The sequence below is a fragment of the Dermacentor silvarum genome, chromosome 1 (genome assembly GCF_013339745.2).
Source record: "Dermacentor silvarum isolate Dsil-2018 chromosome 1, BIME_Dsil_1.4, whole genome shotgun sequence".
NCBI classification, from domain to species: Eukaryota; Metazoa; Arthropoda; class Arachnida; order Ixodida; family Ixodidae; genus Dermacentor; species Dermacentor silvarum.
In genome coordinates this window covers 40,723,273-40,733,826 of record NC_051154.1, presented here as the reverse complement: position 1 = coordinate 40,733,826, position 10,554 = coordinate 40,723,273, and the positions used below count along the sequence as shown (strand labels likewise).

The window sequence follows — 10,554 nt, the reverse complement described above, 5'->3', positions numbered from 1 at the left end:
AGCTATGCACTGCAGCACCGCGGTGAGCTTCTGCATGATGTTTTCGCGTGTGTTCACAGCGACATTTGGTACGCGTCTCTCATTCCATGCCGTATACACATGGCTAGTTCGAGAGCCTATTGGGCGCATAATTTATTCCGAAGAGGTCGTTCAGGTAGGCTCTTTGTGCTGGGTGTTATTTTTAGTTGAAACATCATTCGAAATTGCTTTTTTATCCACAGCGTTCTTGACCGCAGCATCTTGAGCAGCAAGCCCCTTTGCAATAGCTTCTTTGGCGATGGCATCCTTTGTCACTGCCTCATCAATATCGCTCTCCAGAGGCTCCTTTCGCTCTTGGTCTATCACCATGGCGTCGAAGCCGATGGTGGTACCCAGCTGCATTCGAGCTCTTTCAAATATGGCGGAAAGCTTCTCCTGCACAACGTTGATGCACATGGAAGTCAGCGCGAGGCCAAAAAGCAGGTAGATGAAAGTAGCCATCATAAACATAGGGTGGTCTGGAACGTAGTCGCCGAATCCTATTGTGCTCATGGAAATGAACACAAAGTAGAAGGCTTCGAAGAAGCTCCACGACTCCCAAATGGTGAAGATGCAGGCGCCCACGGTCATGTAGATGGAGAGTAGAAGAAGGGCCAGCGACACAGGCAAGTTGAACTGGTCGTCAATGACGAGCTCCTCCTCGCTGGCTGCCTTGCTCGCTTCCTCACCGCCTTCCTCGGCGGTCGGCGTGGTGGGCTCCTGCTTCAGGTAGGCCGGGTAGGGGACGTACGCCATGGTGTCGTTCACCTTGCGCCACACGAAAGCGACGTACTGCAGCTGCGAGAGAAAAGCGTGCTGTAGCTCCCCGTGGGTGCTCAGCATGATCGTATACCTGCGGAGGGGGCGCCTTTGCCTTGTGCTTGCCGCAGCGGCCCGTGCGGACGAGCTGGCGCAGGGACAGGAAGAGCCACTTGATGCCGCGCGTGAACACCTTGCCCAGGTCGGCCAGCACCATGAGCAGCAGCGGTATGCCAATGAAGGCGTACAGGATGGTCACCGCCATGCCGGCCATCGTGCTCGGGGCGATGTTCCCGTAGCCTGCGACATCCGGAATGTAGGTCGCGCACCGCTATATGGGGCGCATGCACTCACCGATGGTTGTGAAAACGGTGCCGCAGTAGAAGAGAGCGCCCCAAAAGGACCAGATCTTTTTCTCCGAGTGGCTCACGATGCGCGCTTCGTCCTCGAGCACGCGCACCTGTGTCTCGAACTCGCGCAGTCGGCGCAGTGCGTGCCGCCGGAATCCGGCCACGGACAGAGTGCGTTGGGCGAGCACCAGGTCCTCGATGATGTACTGGCGCGCGTTCAGGATGGTCTGCTTCTGCTTGTCTTCGAACGGGCCCTCGATGAGCTGGAAGAGCGCAGCGCCCATGGCCGCGTACGCGAGCAGTACGAGCAGCAGCAGAATGTGCGAGAACCAGCGTTGGCTGAACGCCTTGATGCTTTGGGCGGCGCGGACGGCACAACTTCGAGTCTTGTCAGCCGTCAGGTTCACAATGTGCATAGGATTGAGGATTAGGTATTGGGGCGGCCTCGTCGGGTCAGACTGCCAGCTGATCACCGACGGCTGGCTGAGGAACGCGGGCCGCCGGCCCGCTCGGGGCGACGGGCTCCGCGACGACATGTTCGCCTCTGCTGCCCCGTTGGGAGCGGCTGCCCAAATCGGGCGCAGACCGGGCGCCCCCAAGCAGCTGGGACACCGCCAAGCGGGCCGCTTGCCCCCCAAAATAGCCGCCACGCCAGCGCCGGGGCCCCAGGTGGACTGTGCGCTGGCCTCTTCCGCATCATCGATCCCGCGCGCCACCTGCGGCTATCCGGCCCGCGGCCTTCCGACACTCTTCAGCCTCATGCCGAGGCCGGGCGCCCAGCGTCGGCCGCCGCGAACACCTGCCGTACGCGCCTCGAAACGTGGCTGCTTTGCGTATCGCGCAAGTGTCTCCGGGCACGCTGCGCATTCCGCCGCGCTGATTTGCAGAACAGCGCCGCGCTGGCACGCTTTCCTGATTCAGTTCCGCTATACAGAAGGGAGGGCCACGAGGCTAATGTTACCCACGTCCTTGCGCTCGTGCGATTCCGCTTCGAAGGACAGCCTCCTTCGTGGCTGGACTCGGACCTGCGACCCCCTTTCATTTTTAAATTAGGACAGCAACTGAAATACATTTAGTGGGAGCTCTGTGTGGTCCTGGAGGCTCTTTTCTTACATTGTAGACTCTTATATGAAAAAAAAAAAAAAAAAAATCGTGGTTCGTTTATTTTTGCTACAATTGTGCACACTCAAAGCATTATAGCTGTTCGGTATACCTATATTTCCAGTGACTAACTTTTCAGATACAGTCATTGTATTGTGCGCACTACAGTTTTTATCTGTCTTCCTTGCGCTGGTGGAGACTGGTGAAGTTGAAACCACAGCTTTCTTTCTCTCTCTCTCCTGCTCTCTCAATCTTCTTCCTGCATTTGTGAAAATGAAATGAAACATAAAAAATAGCAATAAAAAGAACAATAACGACAACCTATATAGCCAAAAATTTAATGTGCATATGGGACAGTGACATTTTTGGCCATGACTATACATCTCTTCTTTTTTATTATTTTTTTATTTTAATTTAGTAAGACGGGGCTCTATAGATTCATTAGCGGCGGCGTCTATGGCGTCCCAGTTAAGATTGCAGGCAAATCGGCCGCTATCGAACCTACAACATTTCCTACTGGTAACGGGCTGTGCGAGCATCGACGCCCCCACAACACCGTGTTACAGTTTCTTGCAACTGCCCTCTAACTGCATGCGGTTCTCTCCTTTAAAGTGTATCAATCATAGCCGTAGTGCCGGTGTAACAACCTTGTTTTCTGCATCTCTGGCGAATCTATGTGACCTTTAGAAAAGTCATAGAGGTTCTCCAGAGGTGCTCCAGAGGTGCAGAAAACAAGATGGTCTTCTTTTGTTGTTATGCCTCAGAGTCAGTGGCCATGCATGCAGGCCAATGAGGCAGTTTTTGTTCTCCGAGTCCTGCCAGCTAGCCACTTCTTGGTGGGCGAGCCTACCTACCCTTTGTGTGGGGCTCCGTGGGTAGCCTTCGGGAAAACTGTAGCGGGTTATAGCATACGAAGTCCAGCTTCAGGAGGACAGTGATGAGCAATCACGTCGCGATGATGTTGCTCATCATTCTGAATGCCATCTTTTCCCCTCTTCCCAGTGGGCAGTGCCGACTTCCGTCTTCCTTCGAGCGTCAACTTTTGACCAAAATACATTGTGAATAATTTAATATGCTCTGTTCAGACTATAGCTATAGTCTCTGATGAACGATTTAGTGCATTTTGTGACCAGAACCATCCCCTCGATATATATTTATCCGGGTCAGCGAAAATATTGCATTCCTTGAAACGTTTGTTTGAAAAGGGGGAAAAAAAAAAAGAAAACGCGAGTACTATTAAAAAAAAATCGTTTATCGGTTTAGACGGTCCACCCAGTGACACACTGACCTACTGCTGCGTCCCGACTGTAAAAGGAAAAATAAGAAAAGAAGAAGAGGCGGGGGGGGGGGGGGGGGGGGGAGCTTTTCGCTGTCTCGCTGCTGTCTTTCTTCGCTTTGCTGACCTATATGATTTCTGGCCAGCCGCCCAACGAATAAATTCTGACGCGCCCAACACTCCTGCGACGCTTTTCTTGCCTCAGCAGTAACAACTAGAACTGAGCTCGGCGCTCATGCTGTGCTCCGTAGTTTGAAAGCGTCGCGCACCGCAGTGCCCAGCTAGTATACCAATGGCGTACGGGGCCCCCTCGTCATGACACATGCATGGATGCGTGGAGCGCTGCTCGTATTTGTTTTTCCTCCGACTGGTTATCACGTTCTCTCGGTTGCTCTTACTTTAAAAAAAGTGTATGTATATATATATATATATATATATATATATATATATATATATATATATATATATATATATAAAAGAATACAGAATTTGTTTTACGTTCGGCTGTGAAATAAAGGTAACAAAACTAATTATAAATAGGAAGAATTGAAACTTTGACAATCCGTCAAGTCAGCGGGCCGACTGAAGAGCGACCGCACTGAGCCGGTCGCCGCTCTGCAGGCCAGAACGGAGACGTTTGTGGCAGATGCCATTTTCTTTATTTTTGGATGCGTGATGCCATGAGCAATGGAAAGGCCCCTGGCAGTGCCGACCCGTGGGGGCGTACGGGGGTGGTGCTGCCGTCGGTTTAGCGCATAAAGTAGACTCACGGGGTCTGCACTAATCACTACAGGCATCTCCATGTCGTTTCTCCGATGTCGTCTGCTGTGCTAATTAACGACAAGTTATAATAAAAAAAGAGATACTTTTTTTTTATACGAGAGAACACCCAGGCACTCCTACGAATATGCAAATTAGGGGCCCTATCGCGGAGAAACAACGAAATAAAGATTGTGATAACCATAAATTTTGTTCTGTAGCCATTGCTACTCGATCGATCAGCCGAGAATGCAGCAGTATCTCCGACTCAGCTTAAACATTATTGCTAACAGTCTGAAAACCCAGCCATTAATTCGTTTCTCTCTGGCTCAACGCGCGAATTTCACCTATTTGTTGAGGCACATTGCACAGAAATGCACTTTGCAATGATTTGCTTCGCACTACCGGATACCCATTGACGCCTTGCCACTCCACGCACATTTTGCTCGACAGGCGGGCCCGCCTGCCAAGAGCTGGGACCACTCTGCTTTCCTAGAATTTTGAGTATTTGAAGATTTCAGTTGCAGAGCGGTATCACACGGCTTGCCAAGTTGCTGCTCTGACATGTTAGAATGGAACAATTATTACTGGCGCAATCAAAGCTTGAAAATCATAACACGAAAAAAAAAAAAAAGGGGGGGGGGGGGAACAGAAAAAAAGAAAGTCATTACTGATCGAAGCCGGCATAAGTTAGCAAAAATATTCCATGGGTGTTGCAGTGCATTGCATAGCACACTCATAAAAACGTTTGCACCCTTTGGGGTTTATCTTGTCCCACAACGATAATCGTCATCTGCTTTGCTTGCGTTGACATTATTGAACACACTGCGCTCGCTACTTTCCTGTCGAGAATGCTATGTCACGCTGATTATAAGCACATGCCGTTCGTGACATGAAAGTACCGGGCGCGCAGCGTTAAAGAAAGGAAATGCACGCACGGTAGATGGCTATTATCGTCGTACGGCAAATATTTTTAGAGTATATAGGTAAAAAGAACAGGCAGCTGAAGACAGAAAAGATTATAGCGTCTCTGCTTCTTCATAACTATTCACCGCTTTGAGCAATAATCATTTAGTGGCAGGAAACTTGTTCTTCAGGAAAGCTGACGCCAGCAGTTTGTCGTAATACTAATTGCGCAACTGATGCGTCACTCAACAAAAACAGCGATCTCTCTTGCCTACACCGAAACTGAAACTGGCCACCCACATGACACGGCCATGCGGGCGGACATGACGTCACCGGCCTTTTTGGCCAACGTTGTTTTGGCAGCGTTCTGACAGCGCCTCCTCGGCCTCCTCAGGCACTGGTTCTGTATGGCAAAAACGCGAGCATGACGAGATTAGTTTTTATTACTCTAAGCGAGCTGTTGCTGTTGATAGTGCGACGTGCTACGTTCTTGTAACATTCTTTGTAGCGTTCTTATGAGCATCAACTGTTTCATACAAGGAAACGTATATGCATATTCAGCATGGCAGTTTCTAGCTGGTGTATGTCAGCTTCCAAATGTGTTGTTGCGAATGTGGTTTGATATCTATTAAGAGTTTTGTGTCATATTCAAAATTTTTACGCAGATTTCAATAAAGATAGAAAATAAACACCACACAGGGCTTTCGGCTAGAAGTGCGAGCCCATGGCACGTAGAGTGAAAACATTGAAGAAATAAACGTAGAAGTGACTGTGAGTTTTATTGGCAAGCTCATATTAGCAGAACGTATCACGAAGCAATGAATCGGCTTTCAGCTGTTATCAAATGATTTCCAACTACGTAACATTCCGTTGAAGTGCAGCAAGTGCAACAGGTGTGGCTTCCGAGATAGCAGCGCATCTGGGCGCCCTGTTGGTTTACTGTTTGGGGGAATGAAGCATACTTTGTCCATTGTTCATCGTTGTCTGCAACATAGGTCAATGAGGTTTCAAAATAAGAAGATGACTATTTGTTGTAGACCTTTTTGTCATAAACGCGATCACTGTGGACGCGATCGATGGTCACATAATCTCGCAGGTCATTATTTCGACGTATGCATAGTTATGCATCGAGTTATGGTGACCACTTGCCGTCAGAGAAGGGAATGCATCGCAAAGACAGAACTTGTTTTGCTGAATAATATTTTATGCGTAGAAGTTGCGGCTGGGGGTCATAAAACCTGAAAACGTTTATTGACATTTGCACACCAAGGCAACTATGTTCAACCTGGCGTCGTTTGAATAATTTCCTTCCTTCCGCCATTAGAAACAGGGTTGTTAATATAGGAGCTACCGCAAGAAACAAATTGAGTAGGAAACTCTATATTGCTGAGCACGAGGTCGCGGGATCGAATCCCGGCCCCGGCGGCCGCATTTCGATGGAGGCGAAATGCGAAAACGCCCGTGTGCTTGCGTTGTAGTGCACGTTAAAGAACCCCAGGTGGTCAAAATTAATCCGGAGCCCTCCACTACGGCGTGCCTCATAATCAGAACTGGTTTTGGCACGTAAAACCCCAGAAAGAAGAAGTAGGAAACTCTATGGTCCTCTGAGCGGCGGGGGAGGAGGACATCGAGGAACCCTAACCGCGTTGGTATGACCGCGTCACCTATGCGTAAAAATAGCGACTACTCCGAGGCGCGAAGATTGAAGTTGTTTCTCCGTCCAGAAGATGTCGCCGCGATCGCCAAAAAAAAGAATGTATTATTATTTATTCCGATATTTTCCAAACTGTCACTAGAGGTGCAAGCTGGTGCAAGGCTGTGGCCGCGGTGTACCTCCCTGCGCGTGTTTTAGCTGGTGCAATGTCAAACATTGGTGGAACCGTTACGTCTCATGGGTCGCCAAGTGCAGTGTCGTCTCGCAAGGGTCTGTTCAGTGACCTTGGCAAGGCCACTCTTCGCGGCATCCGAAAATGTCCTAAGTGCGGCACTTACAACGGTACGCGCGGCGTGCGCTGCAAGAACAAGGCATGCGACGCAGTGTTTCGGGAGCGTGGCGCACGCAAGCGGGCCGCCGACGCTGTACGGCTTCACGCGCCGGGCCAGCTCTATTCTGTGCGGCTGCAGCGGGGTGATGCACGAACATTCGTGCAGCTGTCGGCTGAAGGTAGGGCCCAGTGCGAGGGCTGCCAGGGTGCATCCAGCTGCGCGCACGTGCAGGCCGCGCTGCGTTGCGTCGTCCAGGCCCAGGCGCTGCCACTGAAAGACTCTGTTGTGGAAGCCCAAGAGGAGAGCGTTCGAGATGCCATTTGGGAGCTGGTCGCTGCCGAGGGCCCACCGCTCGTGCAGCGTGTTTCGAAGGCTGTGTTGGTGGCTCGGAGCCACCAGGGTGGCTTCGTACATGTTCGAGTTAGCCCCCGCCGTGAGCTGCGCTGTGGTGGCTGCGGCGGCAAGGGTTCAACGCAAGGCTGTGTCCACTCGTATGCGTGCATGTGTGCGCTCACGAGCGCCGACAAACTGCGTGATGTGGCGCCCAAGCACCCTGAACCATCTTTGAGCTTTTTGCAGTGGTTGGCAGGCGTCACGGAGCGCATCAATCAGACAATGCGCTACGATCGACCGGGCCGACCTGACCCGCTTGTTTTTCACGTGCCTCATCAATTTTTTGACTGCTTACAGCAGCGAATATGTGGGCGCCGGCAGCCTGCGCGGAAGGACGGAGTCAAGTGCACGTGGAGTATCACCAATCTCATGCATGTGCGTCACATTTTCGAGACGCCTGTCGTGCCGCTAGAGGAGAGCAGAACCTTCGTAGAGAATCGCGATGGGACTTTTGAGCCTTACGAACCGCCTTGTTTGTCTCAAGAACCGCCGTCTGAAGGCGTTCCAGTCATCAGACCTCTGGAACTCAAAACATTCCTGAAGGTGGGGAACCCACCCCAGTCGGTGCCGTTCGTTATTGAGTGGACTCCTGACGTGCTTCCTCGCAGTCGAGTTGGCGAATTGCTTCTTAAGTTTGAATATGGTCATTTAAGAAATGGACTCATTGACGTAAGGTCATAGGAGTCACTGTTTCTACACGCTGATGCCCTTTGGGGTGCAGCAAACGGGGTTGACATTTTTCCTCGTTAATTAAGCACAGAGTTGCATTGGTTGTCATGCTGCAATGTTCATCACATCTGATTACAAAATCGAAGTGTATGTTACTCAAAATAAACTACCGCTTAATCATTCGGTGGTTTATGTGCTGTAAATGTACGCATAATAAACTCATGTGTCCATGTTGGCTCTATTGTTTTGATAGCCTCTGCTTGCTGAAATAAAAAAAACTTAGGCAGCGGAGACCGTTATGGTAATTACTTGGTGTGGGACGCGAAGTTCGCCCATTGGGACGTTGCCGCCATATTAGCAAGCGCAATGCATGATGGGAAGTCAATTGTGATGTTTATTCTCCATAGTTGTAGCTGCAGCGGTTGCAGTGTTTCTTTTTGATGATTAAGCTAGTGCACTACAGTGTGCTTTGCACGTTTCCGTCTGAACTTTGACGTTCAGCGCTGCGGCGATGTCGTTCGTGGGCGACCCTCGAGGACGGAGCGGCAGCTGCACGTTTTACGGCGGCTTCGAATACAAGAATCGAAGTGGTCCTGCCACCCTCTCTGTGGGCCAGTTTGTATACGTTCGGATTTCGCCCAACGACGACCCTTGCATCGCCGAATTGCAGCTTTTGTGGAAAGACCACCAGCACAGTGCACAGTTGGCCAGTGTTCAGCTCTATTTCTTGCCCGAACAGACTCCTGACGGCAGGTTACCCCACCAGGGCCAGGTAGATATACGTCTTTGTTTTCGTGAATCTTGCTGATGCACCATGTGATGCAGTTTCGTGTAAACATTGCTTGGCACTCGTTAACGTGGCTCTTCCTGGCCGTGAAACACAGCCCCTGTCATCTCTGCACAGTTTAGAAGTGTCCGGCGAAATGTTAATGTAAAGCTAGATAGCGATTTGAAAGTTCATTCGTGCGGTGCAAGCGGCACAAATGCGTCTGAATAGGGCCGCTTGCGTCGCACGTTCGAACCGCGACTGTTTCAAGTGTCGATTTTTCACCCGCGGTTAAAAAAACACAATTGTGCATACCAGCGAGATAAATTTATTTTTCTCGTTGCGGAAACAATCGCGACGCCTTGCATATGATGCGGTTATGAAAATTTGGGCCAAGTAAACATAACAAGCTGACCTATATTCGAATTTCAGGTTGAGTTCAATGTTTGCAATATAATTGTGTGCATTTGTTAAATTAGAAGTATGAAGGGCATCATTATTCTCGGAGCCAAATTTGGTAGGGTTCTTTAGATGGATTTTCGTTTTATTACCTGTAATGTCGCCATCAAGGGCGTATCGCTTCACTTTAATTAATTACTTGCATCTGTCGTCGACATCTCCTGTGTTTTAAATGTTTTGTGAAATTAGTCCATCGGCAAAGTTCACTTCGACGGCATTAGAAAATCGTATTACATCAAAAAGGAAAAAGTTCAGTCCAAAAATAACTTTGCAACTAAATATGCGTTATCGCCTTATCTTTTCTTTCTTTCTTTTTTCTTCTTTTTTTTTTTTCGCACAGAACGATTCGCATTGGAATGTTCGTAGCAAAAATTCTTGTGGCAAAACTTTAAACACAAAAAGTACCGGTTTCGTGTCTGTTTTCGGAAGCCCGTAAGCCGCATGCCGATCTTCTCGTAGATTATATTCCATGCAAATTGCCAAGGACCGCGGCACAGTGTCGTTATATGGCACCTTAATAATAAATAAATAAAGTGGACAGAAGTGTTGCTAGCGCAGCCTCCAATAGTGTGGCTATAAATCGTTATAATCTCGCCGACAAGTATCCTAAAAACTTAAAATAACGAAGGGTCGTTGAAAAAAGTAAATGAAATCTACGCTTTATTTTTTTTCTCTCGCCTCCCTGCTGTTGGCTTCGTGTCACAGGGCGCGCTTGTTTCGCATTCGGAGCGCTTTTTCTTTTTTTTTTTCTCCCCCCCCCCCCCCCCCCCCCCCCCTTTTATGTCGGCACGGCGCTAAGGGAAGGTCGCTACACTATATTACTTTAAAGTGAGAAATGTGGCGCCTGCATACGCTAAAATAATTGACGTGCGCCTTGCTAACGTCAAAACTACGCACGGTTGAGAACGTGACGGAGAAAAAGAAAATTAAAATGTTGACACAATGAAACGTGTGGCAGTTATTGTCTTACATTTGACGCAGCGGCCTAGATAAGACATGCAGGTTCTGCCGGCGATATGACCATCTGCCCGTGTAATTGTCTACGTTTTTGCAATGTCCCAAAGATCATTATCGCTGATGTTTTAAAGCAGCCCCCAGCATTGCTGCACAGC

General features: G+C 49.4%; 3 protein-coding genes across 3 annotated transcripts in view; 2 read left to right on the top strand and 1 right to left on the bottom strand.

Moving 5' to 3' along the window:
- Positions 1-127: 127 nt before the first annotated feature.
- LOC119461431 (TWiK family of potassium channels protein 18) lies at positions 128-1,972 on the bottom strand. The gene is made up of 3 exons (XM_037722733.2): positions 1,132-1,972; positions 872-1,077; positions 128-816 (listed from the first exon to the last, which is right to left on the bottom strand). The coding sequence occupies exons 1-3, from the start codon at positions 1,661-1,663 to the stop codon at positions 151-153; spliced, it is 1,404 nt and encodes a 467-aa protein (XP_037578661.1). The 5' UTR covers positions 1,664-1,972; the 3' UTR covers positions 128-150.
- A 4,996-nt stretch (positions 1,973-6,968) lies between these two features.
- On the top strand, positions 6,969-8,449 carry LOC119461374 (uncharacterized protein C2orf42-like). Its single transcript, XM_037722671.2, has one exon. The coding sequence runs from the start codon at positions 7,030-7,032 to the stop codon at positions 8,227-8,229; it is 1,200 nt and encodes a 399-aa protein (XP_037578599.1). The 5' UTR covers positions 6,969-7,029; the 3' UTR covers positions 8,230-8,449.
- A 149-nt stretch (positions 8,450-8,598) lies between these two features.
- Positions 8,599-10,554, top strand: part of LOC119461368 (AT-rich interactive domain-containing protein 5B) — a 45,574-nt gene continuing 43,618 nt past the window's right edge. Inside the window, exon 1 of the mRNA XM_037722658.2 lies at positions 8,599-8,989. Within this exon, the coding sequence (XP_037578586.1) occupies positions 8,729-8,989 (261 nt within the window). The 5' untranslated portion in view covers positions 8,599-8,728. The remainder of the gene's footprint in view (positions 8,990-10,554) is intronic.